This window comes from Typopeltis vanoorti, chromosome 16 (assembly GCF_054136105.1).
Source record: "Typopeltis vanoorti isolate ZY-2024b chromosome 16, IOZ_Tvanoo_1.0, whole genome shotgun sequence".
Taxonomy (NCBI): domain Eukaryota; kingdom Metazoa; phylum Arthropoda; class Arachnida; order Uropygi; family Thelyphonidae; genus Typopeltis; species Typopeltis vanoorti.
Window position 1 is genome coordinate 20,843,939 of NC_143564.1, and position 25,751 is coordinate 20,869,689.

The following is a 25,751-nucleotide window of genomic DNA, read 5'->3' on the forward strand; positions in this document are numbered from 1 at the left end:
GAGGCCATGAAGAGGATGAGGAATGGAAAATCGGTGGGCCCCGAGAGAATTCCAGTGGAGGCATGGAAGGCACTGGGGGAAGAGGGAATTGACCTGCTGTGGGACCTGTTCATGAAAGTTTGCCAACAGGAAAATATACCCGAGGAATTTAGGGAGAGTACTCTTGTTCCCATCTACAAGGGTAAAGGGGATGCACAAGACTGTAAAAATTACAGAGGAATAAAGTTGATGTCCCACACAATGAAGATCCTAGAAAGGGTTCTTGATGGTAGATTGAGGGAGGAGGTGGAGATTGCAAAGGAACAATTTGGCTTCATGCCTGGTAGATCAACAACAGATGCTATCTTTGGGTTACGACAGATGATGGAAAAATATCGAGAGAAACAAAGGGAGCTACATCTGGTATTTATTGATCTGGAGAAAGCATACGATAGAGTGCCAAGGCAAGAAGTCTGGAGGTGTCTGAGGGAGAAGAAGGTGCCGGAGAAATATGTCAGGTTGGTGCAGGAAATGTACAGAAATGTGAAGACAAGTGTTTGGACCTGTTTGGGACAGACAGAAAGTTTTCAAGTAACAGTTGGCTTGCATCAAGGGTCAGCATTAAGTCCGTTTCTGTTTAATATTGTGATGGAGGTGGTAACAGAGGAGATGAGAGAAGATGCACCTTGGACAATGTTGTATGCAGATGACATCTTGCTGTGTGTAGATTCAAGAGAAGAAGCAGAAACTAAACTGGAAAGATGGAGAAAAGTACTGGAAGAGAGAGGTATGAGACTGAGCAGAAGTAAGACAGAGTATATGTGTTGCGCAGTGGGCGGTGGCCAGGAGACAGACCTGGAGCTGGAAGGAAATGTCATCAGGAAGGTGAGAGACTTTAGATACTTAGGTTCGACAGTGGAAGAAGATGGAGGAGGTGAGAAGGAAGTGGGATGCAGGATACAAGCAGGTTGGAGGAACTGGAGGGAGATGGCTGGAGTGTTATGCGATAAGAGGGTGCCGATCAATCTGAAAGGCAAAATTTATAGGACAGTAGTGAGGCCAGCTATGACATATGCTATAGAAACTGTGGCCCTGAGGAAAAATAACATTAGCAGGATGGAAGTAGCAGAGATGAGAATGCTTAGGTGGATGTGCGGTGTGACCAGAAAGGATCATCTGAGAAATGACTATGTCAGGGGAACAGTGAAAGTTACGAACTTAGGAGCAAAAATACAGGAGGCAAGGTTGAGATGGTTTGGTCATGTGATGAGGAGGGAGGACGAATATGTGGGAAGAAGGGTCATGCAGATGGATGTGCAAGGAAGGCGGAAGCGTGGGCGGCCAAAGAAGAGATGGAGGGAGCTGGTAGAAGAGGACTTGAAGATGAAGAACTTGGATGTGGTGACAGTCCAAGACAGGAAGGTGTGGAGGAGACTCATAATAAACAGTGACCCCCACTTAAGTGGGAGAAGCTGCAGAAGAAGAAGATCATAATTATCCTCAATTCGCAGTTTCTTTGGAGGAAATTTTTTTAACCATTTATCCATTTTGTGAGGGTTAATTTGTAAAATTAATTATAATTCATTTACTATTGATAATATCAAACACTTTTAAAAAACGTAAGCAATTTTGATAATATTAATTCACTATTTCTAGTGTAAATGTAAAAATAAGCACAAAAAGGTATTAGAATTGCACAGAAACAATATATACTAAAAAATTGTTGAACTTACTACTAATAGTCAAATAATTAATATGGTGTCATCTATAGATAGCAGGATAACTAAGCAATTTTCCTTCTCTAGTTGGGCTTGTCAACACTAGGATGGTCTACAAACAATGGCAATGATAAGAAGTAAGAGATTTACTCCCTAGTTTTAAAAAACATAACAGCTTTGCCACGGACAATTATGTGTGCAAAGTCGCCCAATGTGCGCTACTCGCAAATTTAAGTTTACAGGATTTTTATAACGTCTTTGTCTATATTAGATATATGTTTAATTGATGAAAGAAAGTAATATTCTTTATCTTTAATTAATTACTTAATTTTTTTCCTATCAATATAAAACTTTTTTTGACGAACCCCTACGTATCGACTCCCGTACCCCCCTGGGGTAAGCATATCACACTTTGGAGACTACTGGTCTAAGGCACTTTGTACCATATCAGTCCACCTTTATCTTGGTCTTCCTGTTGGTCGTTTTCCTGCCAACTTGGCGGAGAACATTGTTTTGCTAATCTTTCCTCACCCATTCTGTTTAAGTGCAAAGCCACCTGATACCACCTGAGATTAGATCTGATAACGCATTCCTGGATGTTGACAATGTCAAATTCTTTCCTAATATCCTCATTTTTAATATGATATTGCCATTGATGCCATCTGTTCACATCTCTAATCTTTCTCAGAACTCTCATATCTGCAGTCTGTAGTCTTTGGTCAAGTGTTTTACTTCTGACCCAGCTCTCAGATCCATAAATTAAAACTGGTTTGAAACTGTTGTATATAGCTAATTTAGTGTTCTGTCTAATTTCTCTCTTATTCCATATGAATTTATTCAGTTGACTTCCTACCATACCAACTTTGTTGATTCTGTTGTCTATTTCCATATTTAATTTACCATCTTCAGTAAAATTCGTCCCTAAGTAGCTGAAATGTTTTACTTGTTCTACAGGTTCTCCGTTCACAACGCAGTTGACATTTTTAACGATTCTGCCTATTTTCATTGTCTTTGTCTTTTTATTGCTGACCTTCATACCATATCTACTACAACAGTTATTCAATTTAGTCAGGGAACCTTGCAGACTTTTAGTGGATTTATTTAGAAGTGTAACATCGTCTGCACAAAGCAAAGAGCTGACATTAACATCTTCAATTTCAATATCATGTTTAATACCACTTTCCTTCATAATTTGATCCATATAGATAATGAATAACAGAGGGGATAACGTACATCCTTGTCTCACACCAGATTTAACATTAAACCATCTTCCTGTACTTCCTTGAATTCTATCTACTGACTTCCAACTCAAATAACTGTAGCGTATTGAATAGCTTCTCTCTTGGCACCTTATCATATGCCTTTTCCAGTTCTACAAAATTTAAATACAGATCTTTGTTATATTTGCATGATTTCTCAACTATTTTTCGTAAAGTGAAGATCTGATCCTGACAGCTTCTATTTGGCCTGAATCCAGCTTGTTCTTCACCAAGCTTTTCTTCCACAATTCTTCTCAATCGTTTCTCAAGTATACTTGCATAGATCTTGCCAGGAACACTCAGTAGGGAAATACCTCTGTAATTCTCACATTCAGTTTTATTTCCCTTTTTATATATGGATACTATGAGAGCTCTACTCCCATCATCGGGAATTTGTCTCTCTGTCCAGGCCTTCTGAACTATGCAGTGCAGCCACTGTAAGACTTTTATACCACCATTATTCAGTATTTCTGGTTGAATATCATCTACTCCTGCTGCCTTTCCACATTTCAAGCCTTTGATGGCTTTTTCTACTTCAAGTATGGATATGCATGCCTGTTGAGTGTTTTTTACCACTTTGCTATCACTGCTTATTTCATTTAGCAATTTTTTTGAAGTAATTACTCTATACGTCAAGGATATCTTTTTCTCCAGTTTTCATGTCACCTTCATCATCTCTAATTCCTTTTGCAACACTCTTTCCTCCATTTCTGAGCTTCTTCAACAACCTCCAGAATATCTTGCCACCTTCTTGATATTTATTTTCTATGTTCTTACCAACGTTTTCCCATGACTTTTGTTTAGCTAGTTTTACAAAGTGTTTAGCTTTCTTACGTATGTCTCTGTATTCTCTAAGAACACAAGCTGATTTATATGCCATGAACTTTTGATATGCTTGTTTCTTTTCCTTCACTGCCTCTTTAACTTCCTGTTTCTGCCATGGAGTTCTGATTTTTCTACACTTGCAGACAACCTCATCACATGCCTCTCTAGCTGAATCAATCAATCTTTCTTTCAGGATTTGCCAGTGAACCTCCAAGGTTTGGTTCCTGTTCTCAAGCCTCAGGAAATTCCTCCACTTCTATCTTAGTAGAACCTTCTGTGGGACCATAGGCAAAAATTAGTTTCATTGTCCATTTCCCCCATTCTGAAATTTGCCCACATCGCTCTACTTGAGACTGCCTGCCATTCAAGAAGATTAGCCTCATATTTAGTGTTGAATACTATGGCTATTCCTTCTTTTTCTTGATTGTCATTGCCTGAATATAGCATTTTGTATTTATTGCTCAGAAAGATCTCACCAGTTTTTGTCTTTTTTTGTTTCGGTCACCCCTGTTATGTCGATCTGGTACTTATCTAATTCCTCAGCTAGCTCCATTTCTTTGCCATTCGGGCTTCTTGTGTTGATAGTACCGATCTTTAATTCTGGTGATGTTGAATTACGGTGTGTTTTCAGATTTGTTCCAGTGGCTGACTTTTTCGCTGTTCGCCCTGGTTTCCTGGCAAAAACAATGGGACCTTGTTTAACCAAGCGACGCCCCAGCTGCCATGAAAGTTTTCATGTTGTACCATCATTTTGTATTTTGGTTTAAACCAATAAGAATACAATTTGGTCGGCTAAATCTCATATTGCCAGCCCATCCTCGTTCATTCAGTATCCAGGTAGATACCCAACCGGGTGCACCACAAGAAGGTGAGAATTGGACATTAGATCAGAAGCTCTGTAGGTTCTCCACCTTCCTTTAAAGGCTATGTGGAGGTCCTCTCTCAGTTATACAGCTTTGATTCTTAAGCACCCCATTATTAGACACTACAAACATACAGGAAAGAAAATATTTGTAAATTTTCAACTGACTCTCTTAAAGCAAAAGTTTTCATAACTTTCATGCACTGAGAACAATAAATAGATTTCATGTTGTACCATCATTTTGTATTTTGGTTTAAACCAATAAGAATACAATTTGGTCGGCTAAATCTCATATTGCCAGCCCATCCTCGTTCATTCAGTATCCAGGTAGATACCCAACCGGGTGCACCACAAGAAGGTGAGAATTGGACATTAGATCAGAAGCTCTGTAGGTTCTCCACCTTCCTTTAAAGGCTATGTGGAGGTCCTCTGTCAGTTATACAGCTTTGATTCTTAAGCACCCCATTATTAGACACTACAAACATACAGGAAAGAAAATATTTGTAAATTTTCAACTGACTCTCTTAAAGCAAAAGTTTTCATAACTTTCATGCACTGAGAACAATAAATAGAATGCATCATCTGGCAACGGGTAGGCCAAGTCTGATACTGTCTGCTTGGAACATTCGTAAGACATGGGGTGATATTTTAAGTCCAATTCCCTTATTGACATCTAAAATGATTTCTGAAAACATAGGATATTGTTAATTTAAAGTTTAGTTTTTAATTATGCTGTGAACTGAAATAGTTTATATTCCACTTCTCATAGTGACTATTCTTTGTTACACATAGGAAGTGAAAGAGCTTTTAGCTTTTGTTAAAGGAGTATTGGAACTTTATCTATGAAACTTATTCAGAGGTCCTAATGTTTAATATTTTATTTTCTGTCAATCCAGCCCTGGTAATAAATAAAGCAAACCAAAGAGTGCAATACTAGTAAATTAAAATTGTTATTTTATTGAAAAAGACATAAACAAGAAAATATAAACAGAAGTTTCAAAGATATAGCGTGGGCGGCCAAAGAAGAGATGGAGGGAGCTGGTAGAAGAGGACTTGAAGATGAAGAACTTGGATGTGGTGACAGTCCAAGACAGGAAGGTGTGGAGGAGACTCATAATAAACAGTGACCCCCACTTAAGTGGGAGAAGCTGCAGAAGAAGAAGATCATAATTATCCTCAATTCGCAGTTTCTTTGGAGGAAATTTTTTTAACCATTTATCCATTTTGTGAGGGTTAATTTGTAAAATTAATTATAATTCATTTACTATTGATAATATCAAACACTTTTAAAAAACGTAAGCAATTTTGATAATATTAATTCACTATTTCTAGTGTAAATGTAAAAATAAGCACAAAAAGGTATTAGAATTGCACAGAAACAATATATACTAAAAAATTGTTGAACTTACTACTAATAGTCAAATAATTAATATGGTGTCATCTATAGATAGCAGGATAACTAAGCAATTTTCCTTCTCTAGTTGGGCTTGTCAACACTAGGATGGTCTACAAACAATGGCAATGATAAGAAGTAAGAGATTTACTCCCTAGTTTTAAAAAACATAACAGCTTTGCCACGGACAATTATGTGTGCAAAGTCGCCCAATGTGCGCTACTCGCAAATTTAAGTTTACAGGATTTTTATAACGTCTTTGTCTATATTAGATATATGTTTAATTGATGAAAGAAAGTAATATTCTTTATCTTTAATTAATTACTTAATTTTTTTCCTATCAATATAAAACTTTTTTTGACGAACCCCTACGTATCGACTCCCGTACCCCCCTGGGGTAAGCATATCACACTTTGGAGACTACTGGTCTAAGGCACTTTGTACCATATCAGTCCACCTTTATCTTGGTCTTCCTGTTGGTCGTTTTCCTGCCAACTTGGCGGAGAACATTGTTTTGCTAATCTTTCCTCACCCATTCTGTTTAAGTGCAAAGCCACCTGATACCACCTGAGATTAGATCTGATAACGCATTCCTGGATGTTGACAATGTCAAATTCTTTCCTAATATCCTCATTTTTAATATGATATTGCCATTGATGCCATCTGTTCACATCTCTAATCTTTCTCAGAACTCTCATATCTGCAGTCTGTAGTCTTTGGTCAAGTGTTTTACTTCTGACCCAGCTCTCAGATCCATAAATTAAAACTGGTTTGAAACTGTTGTATATAGCTAATTTAGTGTTCTGTCTAATTTCTCTCTTATTCCATATGAATTTATTCAGTTGACTTCCTACCATACCAACTTTGTTGATTCTGTTGTCTATTTCCATATTTAATTTACCATCTTCAGTAAAATTCGTCCCTAAGTAGCTGAAATGTTTTACTTGTTCTACAGGTTCTCCGTTCACAACGCAGTTGACATTTTTAACGATTCTGCCTATTTTCATTGTCTTTGTCTTTTTATTGCTGACCTTCATACCATATCTACTACAACAGTTATTCAATTTAGTCAGGGAACCTTGCAGACTTTTAGTGGATTTATTTAGAAGTGTAACATCGTCTGCACAAAGCAAAGAGCTGACATTAACATCTTCAATTTCAATATCATGTTTAATACCACTTTCCTTCATAATTTGATCCATATAGATAATGAATAACAGAGGGGATAACGTACATCCTTGTCTCACACCAGATTTAACATTAAACCATCTTCCTGTACTTCCTTGAATTCTATCTACTGACTTCCAACTCAAATAACTGTAGCGTATTGAATAGCTTCTCTCTTGGCACCTTATCATATGCCTTTTCCAGTTCTACAAAATTTAAATACAGATCTTTGTTATATTTGCATGATTTCTCAACTATTTTTCGTAAAGTGAAGATCTGATCCTGACAGCTTCTATTTGGCCTGAATCCAGCTTGTTCTTCACCAAGCTTTTCTTCCACAATTCTTCTCAATCGTTTCTCAAGTATACTTGCATAGATCTTGCCAGGAACACTCAGTAGGGAAATACCTCTGTAATTCTCACATTCAGTTTTATTTCCCTTTTTATATATGGATACTATGAGAGCTCTACTCCCATCATCGGGAATTTGTCTCTCTGTCCAGGCCTTCTGAACTATGCAGTGCAGCCACTGTAAGACTTTTATACCACCATTATTCAGTATTTCTGGTTGAATATCATCTACTCCTGCTGCCTTTCCACATTTCAAGCCTTTGATGGCTTTTTCTACTTCAAGTATGGATATGCATGCCTGTTGAGTGTTTTTTACCACTTTGCTATCACTGCTTATTTCATTTAGCAATTTTTTTGAAGTAATTACTCTATACGTCAAGGATATCTTTTTCTCCAGTTTTCATGTCACCTTCATCATCTCTAATTCCTTTTGCAACACTCTTTCCTCCATTTCTGAGCTTCTTCAACAACCTCCAGAATATCTTGCCACCTTCTTGATATTTATTTTCTATGTTCTTACCAACGTTTTCCCATGACTTTTGTTTAGCTAGTTTTACAAAGTGTTTAGCTTTCTTACGTATGTCTCTGTATTCTCTAAGAACACAAGCTGATTTATATGCCATGAACTTTTGATATGCTTGTTTCTTTTCCTTCACTGCCTCTTTAACTTCCTGTTTCTGCCATGGAGTTCTGATTTTTCTACACTTGCAGACAACCTCATCACATGCCTCTCTAGCTGAATCAATCAATCTTTCTTTCAGGATTTGCCAGTGAACCTCCAAGGTTTGGTTCCTGTTCTCAAGCCTCAGGAAATTCCTCCACTTCTATCTTAGTAGAACCTTCTGTGGGACCATAGGCAAAAATTAGTTTCATTGTCCATTTCCCCCATTCTGAAATTTGCCCACATCGCTCTACTTGAGACTGCCTGCCATTCAAGAAGATTAGCCTCATATTTAGTGTTGAATACTATGGCTATTCCTTCTTTTTCTTGATTGTCATTGCCTGAATATAGCATTTTGTATTTATTGCTCAGAAAGATCTCACCAGTTTTTGTCTTTTTTTGTTTCGGTCACCCCTGTTATGTCGATCTGGTACTTATCTAATTCCTCAGCTAGCTCCATTTCTTTGCCATTCGGGCTTCTTGTGTTGATAGTACCGATCTTTAATTCTGGTGATGTTGAATTACGGTGTGTTTTCAGATTTGTTCCAGTGGCTGACTTTTTCGCTGTTCGCCCTGGTTTCCTGGCAAAAACAATGGGACCTTGTTTAACCAAGCGACGCCCCAGCTGCCATGAAAGTTTTCATGTTGTACCATCATTTTGTATTTTGGTTTAAACCAATAAGAATACAATTTGGTCGGCTAAATCTCATATTGCCAGCCCATCCTCGTTCATTCAGTATCCAGGTAGATACCCAACCGGGTGCACCACAAGAAGGTGAGAATTGGACATTAGATCAGAAGCTCTGTAGGTTCTCCACCTTCCTTTAAAGGCTATGTGGAGGTCCTCTCTCAGTTATACAGCTTTGATTCTTAAGCACCCCATTATTAGACACTACAAACATACAGGAAAGAAAATATTTGTAAATTTTCAACTGACTCTCTTAAAGCAAAAGTTTTCATAACTTTCATGCACTGAGAACAATAAATAGATTTCATGTTGTACCATCATTTTGTATTTTGGTTTAAACCAATAAGAATACAATTTGGTCGGCTAAATCTCATATTGCCAGCCCATCCTCGTTCATTCAGTATCCAGGTAGATACCCAACCGGGTGCACCACAAGAAGGTGAGAATTGGACATTAGATCAGAAGCTCTGTAGGTTCTCCACCTTCCTTTAAAGGCTATGTGGAGGTCCTCTGTCAGTTATACAGCTTTGATTCTTAAGCACCCCATTATTAGACACTACAAACATACAGGAAAGAAAATATTTGTAAATTTTCAACTGACTCTCTTAAAGCAAAAGTTTTCATAACTTTCATGCACTGAGAACAATAAATAGAATGCATCATCTGGCAACGGGTAGGCCAAGTCTGATACTGTCTGCTTGGAACATTCGTAAGACATGGGGTGATATTTTAAGTCCAATTCCCTTATTGACATCTAAAATGATTTCTGAAAACATAGGATATTGTTAATTTAAAGTTTAGTTTTTAATTATGCTGTGAACTGAAATAGTTTATATTCCACTTCTCATAGTGACTATTCTTTGTTACACATAGGAAGTGAAAGAGCTTTTAGCTTTTGTTAAAGGAGTATTGGAACTTTATCTATGAAACTTATTCAGAGGTCCTAATGTTTAATATTTTATTTTCTGTCAATCCAGCCCTGGTAATAAATAAAGCAAACCAAAGAGTGCAATACTAGTAAATTAAAATTGTTATTTTATTGAAAAAGACATAAACAAGAAAATATAAACAGAAGTTTCAAAGATATTTTAAACTGGACACTTTGAAAAACATACTGTTCTTTGGAAAGTTAACACTCTTTGTTACATTAGGCATCATCAAATTCCTGCCATGTACCCTCAAGGGGGTGTACAGGATATGATAATATACGGGGGACCGGAAAGTAATCAATTTTTTGAACTACATTTTTAATATAAATTTTATTAAAGAACAAATTAACATTATTCAATTCTGTAATTGCCATCATTAATTATAACCTTATTCCAACAATCTACTAAGTTTAGAATTCCTTTTTTGAACAAAGTTTTTTCTTTGGAGGCTAAAAATGATATCAAACTCCTTTGGACATCATCTTGTGAATGGAAGGTTTAATTTCTTATGCTGTGTTCTAAGGACCTGAATAAGTGATCGTCACTAGGGGCACTATCTGGCGAATATGGAGGATGTGGTAGAAGTTTCCATCCTAACTGCCTAATTTTTTCTAGAGTCATTCTTGCAGAATGTGGTTTTGCATTATCTTGCTGCAAAATTACCCCTTTTCGATTGACAAGTGCAGGACTTTTGATTAACAATGCTTGATGTAATCGCTCTAATTGTTCACAGTAGATGGCTGCTGTGATAGTCTTACCTTGTTCCACGAGTTCGTAATGAATAATTCCATGAATATCCCACCAAATGCACAACAGAGCCTTTTAGGTGTTGGAATTGGAGTTTGATTTGGAGAAAGCCACTGTTTTTTGCGTTTATTATTCTTATACAGCACCCATTTTTCGTCACCAGTTACGACTCGTTCAAAAAAAGCGGTTATTTTGTTCTCTGGTCAGCAATGAATTGCAAATCGCCTGTCTCTGTGCTTTATTGTGTTCTAACATTTCATGCAGTACCCATACACCTTGTTTAAGAACCTTGCCACACTCATGTAAGTGCTCTTGGAAGTTGACCATGATGAATTAAGTTTCTCTGCTAATTCTTGTATGGTTTGTTTTGGATCTGATTCAATGACAGTCTTAAGAGCATTGTCATCTAGAATAAAAGTCTTCCAGATCGAGGACGATCAGAGAGATCAAAATTTTTTTCTGCAAATCTCCTAAACCATCGCTGACATTTGTTAACATTCAATATGTCTCCATAAGTTGAGCAAATGATTTTGGTAGCCTTGGTAGCATTCTCTCCTTGGTGAAACAAAAGCAGCATACAATGACATAAATGGTGCTCTTCAACTTTAAAGTCCGCCATATTAAAAAAAAATGATCTAAAATTAAAAAAAAAAGATTTTTTAAATAGAAAAGTAATGCTAATATTTAAATAAATATCAAATTTAATAATTTGTGTTATTTAAGAAAAAAACAGTCAGCTAAAAATGACCTATTAAAAATAATTAATTACTTTCCATTCCCCCTTATACTACATGAAAAATTTACATCATTACTAACTTCCTATCTACAATTTTCCTCCAAATCAGTCTATTATTTGTCAAGACTCAAACATTATCAGATCTTATATTTCTATTGTCTAAGGCAGTACAGTATCAATCCAACTATATCTTGGTCTTCCTTGTGGCCGTTTTCCTGCCAACCTGGCAGAAAACACTTGTTTTGCTAATCTTTCCTTGCCCATTCTGTTTAAGTGACCATACCACCTGAGATTAGCTATGCTAATGCATTCCTGGATACTGACAATGTCGAATTCTTTCCTAATTTCCTTGTTTTTAATATGATATTGCCATTGATGCCATCTGTTGATGCCTCTAATCTTTTTCAGGACTTTCATATCTGCAGAGTCTAGTCTTTGGTCAAGTGTTTTACTTCTGACCCAGCTCTCAGATCCATAAGTTAAAACTAGTTTGAACACTGTCTTGTATACAGCTAATTTAGTGTTCCGACTAATTTCTCTCTTATTCCATATGAATTTATTCAGTTGACTTCCTACCATACCAGCTTTGTTAATTCTGTTGTCTATTTCTATATTTAATTTACCATCTTCAGTGAAACTCGTGCCTAAGTAGCTGAAATGTTTTACTTCTTCCACAAGTTCTCCATTCACAACACAGTTGACATTTTCAATGATTCTGCCTATTTTTATTGTCTTAGTCTTTTTATTGCTGACCTTCATACCATATCTGTTACAACAGCTATTCAATTTAGTCAGGGAATCTTGCAGACTTGTAGCAGATTTATTTAGAAGTATGACATTGTCTGCATAAAGCAAAGAGCTGACATTAACATCTCCAATTTTGATATCATGTTTAATACCACTTTCTTCATTATGTGATCCATATAGATAATGAATAACAGAGGGGATAATGTACATCCTTGTCTCACACCAGATTTAACATTAAACCATCTTCCTGTATTTCCTTCAATTCTAACTGCTGACTTACAACTCAAATAAAGACTAAGTATTGCTTGATATAATGCCCCATTGACACCATATGACTGTTACGTATTGAATAGCTTCTCTCTTCGCACCTTGTCATATGCCTTTTTCAGATCGATAAAACTTAAATACAGATCTTTGTTATGTTTCCGTGATTTCTCGACTAATTGTCGTAAAGTGAAGATCTGATACTGACAGCCTCTATTTGACCTGAATCCAGCTTGTTCTTCCCCAAGCTTTTCTTCCTCAATTCTTCGCAACCGTTTCTCAAGTATACTTGCATAGATCTTGCCAGGAACACTCAATAGGGAAACACGTCTGTAATTCTCACATTCAGTTTTATTTCCCTTTTTATATATGGATACTATGAGAGCTCTACTCCAATCATCAGGAATTTGTCCCTATGTTCAGGCATTCTGAACTATGCAGTACAGCCACTGTAAGACTTTTATACCACCATACTTCACCATTTCTGGTCGAATATTATCTACTCCTGCTGCCTTTCCACATTTGAAGCCTTTGATGGCTTTTTCTACTTCAAGTATGGATATGCATTCCTGATTGAATGCCTAGTCAGTGTTTTTTTACCACTGTGCTGTCATCACTGCTTGTTTCATTTAGCAGTTTTTCAAAGTAATCACTCCATTCTTCAAGGATATCTTTTTCTCCTGTTTTCATGTCACCTTTATCATCTCTAACTCCTTTTACAGCACTCTTTCCTCCATTCCTAAACTTCTTCAACAACCTCAAGAATATTTTGCCGCCTTCTTGATATTTATTTTCTATGTACTTGCCAAAGTCCTCCCATGACTTTTGTTTAGCTGGTTTTACACAGTGTTTAACTTTCTGTCATTTGTCTCTGTATTCTCTAAGAGCACAAGCTGACTTATTTGCCAGGAACTTTTGATGTGTTTTCTTCTTTTCCTTCACTGCCTCTTTAACTTTCTGTGTCCACCAGGGAGCTCTAATTTTTCCATCCTTGCAGACAACTTCACCACATGCCTCTCTGGTTAAATCGATCATGGTTTTCTTCAAGGCTTGCCACTGAATCTCCAAGGTTTGATTCCTGTTCTCAAACTCTTTCATTCTTTCTTCAATAATCTTTGTGTATTTTAGTCTGCAGTTCACATCTGAGAGTTGCCCAGCTTTTATTCGCTTTAAAACTTTCTTACATATTATTCTTTTCATTATGAAATTCAATTTTATCCTGCTCAAGACTAAATAGTGATCACTTCCAATTTCATATCCTCTGTACCCTCTGGTGTCCTGCACCAGGGAGAAAACATCACTATCAACAATAACATAGTCAATGAGACTTTTCTTATTCTTTGCCTCTTCTCTCACTGTGAATATGTGAACATTTTTATGTTGGAACATGGTGTTAGTAATAACCAGTCCATGTCCTGAGCAGAAATCCAACAGGTATTTGCCATTATTATTAGCTTTGCTCTTTTCTCCAAATTTTCCCAAAATATTTTTGTATGTCTGACAATCATTTCCTACTCTGCTATTTAGATCCCCAACAAGGACCAATGTTTCCTTTTTCATTGTGTCAGTTGCTTTTTCTGAAGCCTCAACAAATTCCTCCACTTCTACCTTAGTAGATTCTTCTGTGGGACCATAGGCACAAATAAGGCTCATTGTGCCGTTTACCAATCTCATATTTGCCCACATTACTCTACTTGAGACTGCCTGCCATTCAAGAAGATTTGCCTCGTATTTTGTGTTGAATACTATGGCTAATCCTTCTTTTCCTCGATTGTCATTACCTGAATATAACATTTTGTATTTATTGCTCAGAAAGATCTCACCAGTTTTTGTCATTTTTGTTTCAGTCACCCCTATTATGTCGATCTGGTACTTATTCTAATTCCTCTGCTAGCTCCATTTCTTTGCCATTCAGGCTTCTTATGTTGATAGTACCGATCTTTAACTCTGGTGATGTTGAGTTAAGGTGTATTTTCAGATTTGTTCTAGTAGCTGACTTTTCGCTGTTCACCCTGGTTCCCTGGCGAAAACAACAGGGGCCTTGTTTAACTGGGTTACGCCGCTGCTGGCATGAAATTTTATGATGTTGTACCATCATTTATTATTTTGGTTTAACCAATAAGAATACAATTTGGTCGGCTGAATCCCAAATTGGAAGTCCATCCTCGTTCGTTCAGTATCCAGGTTGAAACCCGACAGGGTACACCATGAGAAGGTGAGGATTGGACATTAGGTCAGAACCCCTGGTCGGTTCTCCGCATTCCTTTAAAGGCTAGGTGGAGGTCTCCTCTCAGTTATACAGCTTTGACCCTTTAGCTCCCCTGCTTGTTTCAATTAGCAATTTTTCGAAGTTATTACTCTATACTTCGAGGATATCTTTTTCTCCTGTTTTCGTGTCACCTTTATCATCTCTAATTCCTTTTACAGCACTCTTTCCTTCATTTCTGAGAGTCTTCAGGTAACTCCATAATATCTTGCAAATTTCTTGATATTTATTTTCTATGTTTTTGCCAAAGTCTTCTCATGACTTTTGTTTAGCTAGTTTTACACAGTGTTTAGCTTTCTTACATTTGTCTTTGTATTATCTAAGAGAATAAGCCGACTTATTTGCCAGGAACTTTTAATATGCTTTCTTCTTTTCCTTCACTGCCTCTTTTACTTCCTGTGTCCACCATGGAATTCTCATTTTTCTATCCTTGCAGACATCCTCACCACATGCCTCTCTGACTGAATCAATCAGGGTTTTCTTCAAGGTTTGGTTCCTGTTCTCAAACTCTTTCATTTTTTTTCTTCAATAATCTTTGTGTATTTTAGTCTATAGTTCTCATCTGAGAGCTGCTCGACTTTTATTTGCTTTAAAACTTTCTGACAAGTTATTCTTTTCAATATGAAATTCAATTTTATCATGCTCTAGACTAAATAGTGATCGCTTCCAATTTCAAATCCTCTGTACACTCTGGTGTCCTTCACCAGGGAGAAAACATCACTATCACCAATAACATAGTCAATGAGACTTTTCTTATTTCTTGCCTCTTCTCTTCATGTGAATTCATGCACATTTTTATGTTCAGAAATTATGTTGCAGTAGGCAAAAGTTTAAAATGATTCATTAAATTCTCGTTTTATCTGCTAGAGGAATAGCTTTATGTGTAAAACAGATATTCCTTTTGATTCTGCAAAGTAAATTTGATTTGAGAATGCAAGTTATTTACAATTCAGAGGGAATATTCATTTTTCAAAGCATTCCAAATATAAATTAGTCAGATTTGATGATATATCCAGATGAAATATCCAGAAATGATTCCTATATTGAGAAAGAATTTTTATCTCAAGAATGTACAATCACTGGATATTTCACCTGGAAAGATTAACTTTACAAACACAGATTGAAGGAGCTACAGTGTGCTTATCTCTATTGCCAAATTTAAATAAGTTTTATTTAGAACACCTAGAAGTAAGAATCTCTCATCCCTAAATCTCCTTTCTGGCTTCACTATTTAGGTGACATTTTCACTATTTGGAGTGCACTGAATTGGAGCTCCTTTCCTTTCTGCATAAATTAATAATTTACATTCTCAAATCAAATTTTTTAGAGAAAGAATCATCATGAAGAGTATCTTTTTTTTTTTTTTTTTTTTTTTTTTTTTAGACACACATCAACAGAGAATCTGAGTAATCACTTTCAACTACCCTTTACCATAAACTGATTTTTACAGGTTGTTATTCCTATTTTGTCTGTAACTATCCATATCAAAAATATGGAATTTTAAAATCCTCAGTATCCAGAACACATGAAACTTTGCTTCTTTGAAGTATCCCCTTCAACAAGAATTAGAAACTGTCAAATAAGTGGTACTGTTACCAAGAACAAGAAATACATATGAAATCATTGACATATATAAAATCTTTGCTAAAAACTCTCGAAGGGAAGTTCAGTCTCAGAATTCCTATTCCTTATATTAAAAACATTTCTAAACATTTCAAGACTGTCAAATATTTTGAAGAAATTCCAAATCACTTTCACCTTTAAACCCATTAACTAAATCCATAATCTCTTCTCTTTTCCAAAAGACATCATTTTAGTCAAATGGAAAGATCAGTTAAAAAAAAAAGAAAACTTATTTCATAATTTCAGAGACATATCCAGTTTATCAAATCTCATAAATCTGGTATAGCCCAACATTGAATCAGATGCATTAGCCATGGGATTAACTGGAATAATACCTAACTTTTGCATAACTGTACTTGTAAATTTGAACATTTATTCAAAGAAAGTTCGGAAGCCTTATTCCAAAAGTTAGTGAGATTGTTATCCTCCATTGTATTAAATAATTTTTAATATATACGCATATCACAGTCATATGTTATCCTTGCTACTGTAAAATCGTATATAGAAGGATTTTTATACAAAAATACCTTATATGCCGATTTTTACTGGAAAACGAAAATCCATTCAAATATACTTGTGGTTAATCAGTTTTTTTCATATAGTTATGTAATATGGAATTAATTTAAAGTGAACTGTTAAATAATGTAACCGCCAAATTAATGTAAATAACAAAGAAAGTTAAGTGTGAATAATTTGTAACAAAAGAAAGTTCCAGACAAGGAAATATTCCAGACGGATTAACTTATGACCTGAGGCAATTACTGGCATGAAGGTCAAAGTGTGCACTGGGGTTTCCTGCTATTTCGCAACGATGAAAGAGGTGGTGGGTGTAGACTCACGAAATACCCAAGGGAATACAAACGTAGCAGAACCCAAGGTTGAAGGAAGAGAATAAAAAGGGGAAAGATCGATAGATCGGTGCTCCATTTCCTGCAGGTAGTTGAGAAGGCTCTTTTTCATTGGTAGCATGTGGTGCTTAGTTGTGCACTTTTGATTTTGTCGTCGCCTTTACCCAGACGCTTTTCTGGTTCTCGATTCCAATCCTAGATGCAAAGAATTTGAGTGTGTCTTGCTGATTCAAGGTTGCAAATCCATGTCCTGCCAACAGACGTCTGGAAGTGATAAAAGGCTCGATTATGCAGTAACAACGGCCAGTTCCAAAATTCTTGCTGCCAAGTTTTCTTAAGGTCTCCGTAGATGAAATATCTTTGATATCGTAAAAGGCACCCTGTAATGAGCTATAACGGAAGGTAAAAGACAAAGATAACTTTCTAAAGGATGTAACATTGCGGACTAGATGACTAAAAAGTAAGGCCTTGTATAGGAAATTTCTGTATCTGAGTTATGTGTGTTAAGTTAGAATTAGCATACGTGAAGATTTAGAGTACGTGATATGAGTTAATGTCTCAGTTAAAATATGATACAGTATGCACAAGTCTGTTATAGTGTATGAATAATTTATAGGAATAATTAGTGCATGTCAATTTGTTTAAAGAAGAAATTGTAAAGCTAGGTTAATTAATTTGAATCCATGCTAATATTGGTGAAAAGTATAGAGCCTGAGAGATATTTTTATTTTAGTATTGACACTTTTGTATTTTCAATTAGAATGAAAAAATGGTTTTGTTTACCAAATAATTTGCCTGATTCCTGCATACCAACACACTGCTCATAAAAATCGAACCTAAGGGGAACATGATCTAAGGGGAGCATGTAGGTTTACCACGACTGTAGAATTGAGCTTTACATTGCTTGATAGAGTATTGGGAGTTAGAAGTATTTCCGTGCTAAACGAAGTTTTTTTTCTTTAAGAAGGATATTTAAATCTTATCTGAGACTCCTGATGGTGCAGTTGAAATAAAAAAAATAAATTTTCAGAAGTCGAAATTGAAGAAATACACTTGCTGTTATAACAAAGGAATTTGGCTCTAACCCGAGGCAAGTTCCCAAGTTATAAAATTACGAACGTGTGAATAGCATAGATACAACCTTCAGAAAGGAGGAGTGTCAAAAGGTTAAGAATAAGAATTAAAGATAAGTAACTAGATCAAGCAATGGATTAATATACTCAGAGTTGCGACTGTTAAGGTTGAAGTAAAGTTAATGTTAAAGTTAAGATAAGATAAGTTTTGAACAAAGAATAAAACAATTGTAATAAAAGATTTAAGATAATAATATAAAAACCATCGTTTTTGCACTACCACTTGGCCGCACATTTAGGATTCTGTAACACACAAGTTTCTCTGTTCTTTTTTTTTCAAATTTCTATTATTGTTCTTCAACCAACACAGAATGTTAGTTGAAGAACAACAGAATGTTTTATGTTGCATAAAATGAAATATTTGTGATTAATACATAATAATTATTTCACTATAGTGTACCATGTTTTGCACAAATATGGAATTTCCACAGGTATTTTTATACATAGAAAACTTCATGGCCTTGTCATGCTTCTTTATCGAGGACCATATGCCTTTTGGATGGTGACTGAATGCCTCTAAGTCAGAATCCACTCTAGCCACTACAGTGATAATAAAATTTTGAAAGGCAATGCTAGGTGAAGTTGCTTTCATACTGTTACGGTGCAATCGCTCTGGTGATGAGGCCATTAGAATGGAAGCATTAAGGGTAGCTGTTGATACTATGCAGCCGCTGCTTTCTGCATCACATCCATTCAAGTGTGCCATGGGCACTGAATCATCTGCAATGACCTAGATACTTGTATGAGTGTTGTGCTTAGAATAGCAGCTATCATGCTGCAATCTATTGAGGCTCAACTGTACATTTGGATGAAAGTCAGTTGTATTTATCATTTTAATAAATATGAATTATTTGAAATTTCCCTCAGGAAAAGAATGATTTTTCCATTTATAGAGAAAAAACATACTAAAGCTATTATGATGCTCATTTAAAACATAATATGTTATAAGTTATTGCTATTAAAAAAAGAAAGAAAGAAAAGAAGATAATACTGATAGATTACTTTTTGTCTTTTCAGGGTCACATTTCCTGAAATACTTAATTTAAATGAATTTGTGAAGATGGATATTGAAGTAAGATTACTTTTTTCTTTACTTTGTTTTATTAAATAAAATATTAAATTGGAATGGATATGGCTTCATTTTACAGAATGCTTAGAATTGAAGTTTTTAATATTAAGTTTTGTAACTGGTTTTTCTGGTTATGTGTTTGCATGCTATTTTTGATTGGGTTCTGTGTAACTTTTTTTTTTTCCAGAGAGAGATTTTTGGTCGTGAAAGGGATCGTTAAGCACTTGTTATTTTTCCCCCATTAACTGCTTAATTAGTTAAGATATTCACCTGTATCATGCCTTGACACACTTAGAGACAAGACTATGAAGTCACCCTTGGAATGGCATATCCACCTCTGTTAGCAGTTGTGAATGCAATTAATTTGTCTTTCCTTTGATTGTGAGTTAATCCAAGAAATCTAAAGCTACATGTAACTTGAAATATTTATAATTAAGATGAAACTGTACAGAGATAGCTTTTTTATTTTATTAGTGCATTTTATTGCATATATATAAATTTTATGAGCAATAGCAGCTAAATGGGAAAACTTCATGTATTTACAATATATGATTTTTATATAAATCAGATTTAAATTTAATTACACCTTGTTGCTTATTGTGTTTACAGTATATATGTATACAGTAGTATGTTAACATGCATTAAAGTTTATTGCTGTTAGTCTCATTCACAGGATGCACATATACAAATTGAATTTCAGTATGTAATTATTCATGTAAATTAATATAACACTGTATAAATAGTATAAGAAAATAGAAAAAACATTGTTTAATTTGGTCATTCGCCCTTCTTTATGAAATTATCAAGAGATAATTGGACAATGGCATTTCTTCATAAATCTCTCAATAACAGAAAATCATTGCCTCATTGGACTTTTTAGAATCATTAGGCATTAGGATCTATCTTCATTTCCATATCTAGATCAATTTTAAAAGGAATGTTTATGCATGGGTTTACTTTTCCAGTATACTCTACAACAGTGCACATAAACACTACAAATTATTAAAAATTGTTAAAATTATTATACACAGACATAGTAAGTTGGTGTTCAATAGTAAACAACCCGAGACTGAGGGAGGTACACCGTGCAGAAAGAGGGCTTGTCTACCTTGCAGAAGACTGCTTTAGACTGAATGTGAGTGTAGGTACATAAAGTAAAATTTTTATTACTAGAAATTTTTTTCTTTATTCTTCTCCTCTGTTCTAAGGATAGGTTGAGTCCACTGCGAATGGTGATTAGCACAGAGAATGGTGGATTAGTCTTCCACCATTCTCTGTCAAAGCAAGCACTTTCATATTTGAAAGTCCAACTATGTTAATCTTCGTCTTTCCCTGGGTCTTGTACCCTCCATAGTGCCATCTAATACCAGGCAAGGAAGTCTCTCTGGTTCCATTCACAAAATGTGACCAGACTAATGGAGTGATGCTTTTTAACTGTGTTAAGAATTGTTGAGTTAGGGACATTCAAATCTTGCAGCGCTTGTGCATTATTCTTATGTTCTGTTAAATGAGTTCCGTTGATTTTCCTGAAGCATTTCATTTAAAATGCTAACAGTTTTTTTCTCTGCTTCCTTTTTTAAGGTCCAAGTTTCTGCTCCGTAGAAGTCTTTTGGTAGTATTGTACTTTCGTATAATTTTATTTTTAGAGTTGTAGGAATTTTGTTATTTTTTCAAATTTTATTAAGTTTATTCATCATTGACCATGCTATGTAGAGTCTGTTTTGTTGTTGTTATGCCATTTAAATTTGAAGTCAAATATGCTCCTAGGTAATTAAAGTCATTACCTTTTACTGCGGTTTCCTGTTTAAGAATCTGTATATCTTCCAGGCATCTTCAAACTTTCATTATCTTTGCTATACTTGAATTTCTGCAGGTTTCTTGTAATTTTGCAAGCTGTTATTGAAGATTTGATTTGTTATCTGTTATAATGAGTACATCATATGTGTATGATATGTGTGAGTGGTCTTCCATTGACATTTACTCCTTTTATTGAGGACAGTGCTTCTTTAATGAGTTCTTGGATGAAAATGTTAAAAAGGCCATGTGTGAGTAGGCATATTTGCATAACTCTTGTTTGATTTCAAATTTTTTTGTTGTGATATTTTATATTGAACTACTGTACAGTTACTCCCCGAGTTACGTAACACGCGACTTGCGTAAATTCGCAGTTACGTAATAAATCTACTAGCGCGTATGAACGTGTTTGCGGCTTTGCGCAGGTGTGTCTTTGACAGCCTTATTGCAGCACAGTATAGATGCCTCATGCTGTTAGCTCAGTCGCTTGTTATCACTGCTAGTTTCATTGTTTTTTTTTTATCCTTAAAATGGAATGCAAACACAAAACCGAATCGCAGATAATAAATCTAAAAAACAAAGGTCTGCAATTACTTTAGAAGAAAAGTTGAAAATAATTATTATGTATGAAGGAGAGAAAATTCTATCAACAGTAGCTCTGGAAATAAATTGACCCATTTCGACAGCGAATACAATAGTGAAGGATAAAGTTTGCTTTGTCGAAAGCACGAAAGGTGCGGTAGTGTTGAAGGGCATAATTATTACCAAGAAGAGGCTGGATCCGATTATAAAAAATAATGTAAGACTGCGGTATGAATAGCCATTGAACATTTTATTGTATGTATGTAATTTACAAAATCGATTTGCATAAAATTCGAGTTACGTAAAGGTTTACAGAACGCATTACTTATGTAACTCAGGGTATAACTGTACTTGTATTCTGATAGGAGTTTGAAACAAATCTTAGTATTTCAAAGTCTGTGTTTTTATTTGTTAATATTTAAATAAGTTTTCCTCTATTGACAGAATGAAATGCTTGTTTAAAATCCACAGAACAGAATGTAAAAGTTTCTCCCATGTGATTTCAACCAGACCATGAAAAGAAAAAATATGGCCAAGAATTGGCCATATTTTTTTCTGTTTTCCGTATTTTTCCTTTTTTTTTTTTTTTTTTTTCCTCTCTATTAGCTGTTTGTAGATGTTATTTAGATAATTCTAATATAATTTTTACAAAGATTTTGTAATAGTGGCAAAGAAGAGCAATTGGTCTATAATTGTTACATTTTTGAACATCACTTTTGAGATGTTCAAAACAATGTCGTCTCAAACATTTGTTCATTAACAAATTGAGAATAGGTGAAAATAGTTTGCTTTTAGTGGATGACTCCCCCTGTGGAATAAGATTTTAACAGGCGGTTCTTTTGCTTGGTTCTGTGTTAGATACAAATTCCGATTTAAGTGCTGGCATTAAAATTATCGTGATTATTTATGACAAAGAGGAAGTGTTTTATGTAGGATAGATCCTAAGGTGTTTCTCCTGTATGCTTGCCTAGAGCAAAAATAAATTATCTAAATAGTTATCTGTACAGAAAAATTACCAATATTCTAAAGGGTTTGTTAGAGGAAATGAATGTTACAAACTTTGGGACCATTTGACTCCAAGTATGCTCCTTTACTTGGAATTTCCTGCACCAGAAATTGTCTTTTGATTCAATAATTTTCTTTTCATAAGACTATTACACTTTTTTTTTATTTTTTTATAATCTTTGTCAAGTAGCTTTATTTTATCCTCCTACATGTTTCACCAATCTTTTTCTATTGGCATACTAGTTTGTATTCCCCAGGGAATACAAACTAGTATGCTAAAATGAAGGTTACAGACTAGGTTATAACTGATGGTTCTAATTCATACAAAAAAATTGGTATTGTGCGTGTCTCGTTAACGTGATTTATTCGTTATGGCTCATGACGTAATTGTTATGAAAATTCATTTCTTTGATGTTTAATGATCTGATAAAAGTTTTCCAAATTTCTGATAAAATTAGACCTTGATTCTTGTTTAGGTTTTCAGTTTTACGGGCGACTGTAGCTGCTTCTTTAAAGGTTCTTGAATGGTAGTTATCTTCTATGTATGGCATAAGGCTCTTATCCCACTCAATGTGATGGTTAGTAGAGGCAAAGTGGCATGAAAGGCCTGAAATGTCTTGTCTGTTATTTCTGACATATCCTATGCGTTCTTTCTTTCTCGTTTCAAAGCTTCTAGAGGTCTGATCTACGTAACTAATACCACATGAGCAAGATATATTATATACTCCAGAGTACTTGTAGAATGGGTGAGGATCTTTCGGTGATCTTAAAAATTTCCGAATAGTGTTGATTGGTTTGAATGCCACTCTGATCTTATGTGGTTTTAAAAGGTTAGCTAATTTTTTGGAAAGGTTGCTGACAAAAGGAATCGTAATTGTACTGATGTATTGGACATCATCACGTTGTCGATGTGGTATATCAGTAAAGAGAATCTTGTTATAGAGTCTTTTTGGGTAACCATTTAAAGAAAGTTCTCTGGATATTGTGGTTAATTCCGTTAGTAGGTCATCCTTGTCTGTCGTATACTGTATAGCTCTTTTCTTGAGACTATGGATAATGCTAAGTTTCTGAGCTATGTGATGAGCTGAGTTGAAATGGAGGTAACGTCCAGTATTTGTAGGTTTTCTGTATACAGATAGGTTGATACTATTATTGGATTGTTTCTTTATTAAAATGTCAAGGAATGGCAGTTTTTTATCTTTTTCCATTTCTAATGTGAATTTGATGGTATTGTGGAAACTATTGATTTGGTTGAGCTAATTCATTAGTTCTTCTTTCGTATGATCCCAAATGATAAAGATGTCATCTACATATCTGTACCAAATTTTCGGTTTTGGAATGATCTGGGTTAAGATTTTTTTTTCTCTAGATCTTCCATGAATAAGTCAGCACAAGGAGGTGATAGGGGGCTACCCATAGCTATTCATTACGTGGAATGAATAACTGGCCTATAGAAATTATAAAAAAACTAAAATCTATGCACCCACTTACTCCTAGATTGTATGGCCTTCCAAAAATTCATAAAGAAGGTATACCATTACGTCCACTAGTTGATGGAATCTTTTCTCCCACTTACCAACTGTCCAAGTATCTTGCGAAGACTTTACAACAACACATTCACGTCTCGGATACTTATATTAAAAACTCAAAACATTTTATAGATAAAATAAAAAACATCCCTATTTTTGAAGAGGATATACTAGCAAGCCTGGATATTACATCTCTGTTTACTAACATTCCAGTGGTTGAAGTCATCAACATCTTAGACAACTTGTTCCCAAAAAACATCACTACTTTGTTCAATCACTGTTTAACTTCTAACTATTTTATTTGGCAAAAAACGATCTACAAACAGCTCACTGGATTTGCACTGGATTTCTCACATATCAAATCCATGTAAACATGGATTTGATATGTGAGAAAATAAATCGTCTATTTTGAATATAAATTATATATTTAGTTTAATCCTTTATCTTTAATTTGCTTACACTTGTTTAATCTTTAAACAAGTGTAAGCAAAGTTTACTTACACTTGTTTGCTTTTGATTGATTAGCAGAAATTTTAAACAGAAATAGATTTCTTTGGTATGTTGATAAAAGTATTTTGCTCAAATTCTACTTGCTTGCCTCTCAAAACTACATAATTTCCTAATTTATATTAGGAATTGTATGTAGTTTTGATAATATATGGCTTCAGTTTTATTATTAAGAAATGCTAAAATTATCTAATATAATTGCCTTGTACAAGAAAAAAGACCCATTTGAAAAGGGGGGGAAATGCAGTTATGTTATACATGGAAAGGCATTCAATTATTTTTTACATATTGTTTTTTTTTAATAGGTGGGGATCCATCAGAACTATTACTTGAGGGGGGGGGGGCAACACTTTGAAAACTTAGGGAGAGAATGTGAAGGGTGTTGTATTTTCAGGGGAGGGAGGATAGAGGGGAATATGACAGGAGGTGAAATATTGCTGATGATAGCTGACGAACTACAACCAACAAAATCAGAAGTTAAAGAGGATTTTAGGTCTGGGGAGATAGTTCATTTGAGGCTGTCTAGTGTGAGATGGAGGCCAATAGGACAAAATATATTGTCAGTTGCTGTATAGACTGCAGGGGTGGGGAGGCTATAGTCCACAGGAAGATGCAGATGCCATGCATCAATAGATAAGCAAAATGAGTACAAGCCTAGCAATTATTATGGGAGACTTCAACTATGGGGACATAGATTGGTGGAAGGAAAGGGACATGGCAAAATGGAAATGTAATTTATACAGTTGCTAAGGGATAATTACCTGAAACAACATGTTATAGAGGGGACCATGGGTTTGAGAGTGTTGGATCTGGTAATAGCAACAGAAGATATATCCATAACCAACACAAACACTCTGCCTCCAATTGGGGAAATTGACTATACAGTCTTGTTTCTTGGAAGTTGCCAAACACATGGAATTCTTTGTCAAGAAAGGATTTTGTTGAATTGTAAAGCTGGTAATTTTAACCAACTTGGAGCAGTGCCATGGCTTAACAAGCTATAATAAAATAATGTCAGTAGTGCATGGGAAGCTGTCTGAGATTGTTTGAGAGAAGCAGTATCAGACTTG

At 35.2% G+C, this 25,751-nt stretch overlaps 1 protein-coding gene across 1 annotated transcript in view; it reads left to right on the forward strand.

The window, feature by feature from the left end:
* The window catches only part of Usp47 (ubiquitin specific protease 47), a 572,957-nt gene that overhangs the window by 243,982 nt on the left and 303,224 nt on the right, over positions 1-25,751 (forward strand). Inside the window, exon 12 of the mRNA XM_090406134.1 lies at positions 19,213-19,267. Within this exon, the coding sequence (XP_090262260.1) occupies positions 19,213-19,267 (55 nt within the window). The remainder of the gene's footprint in view (positions 1-19,212; positions 19,268-25,751) is intronic.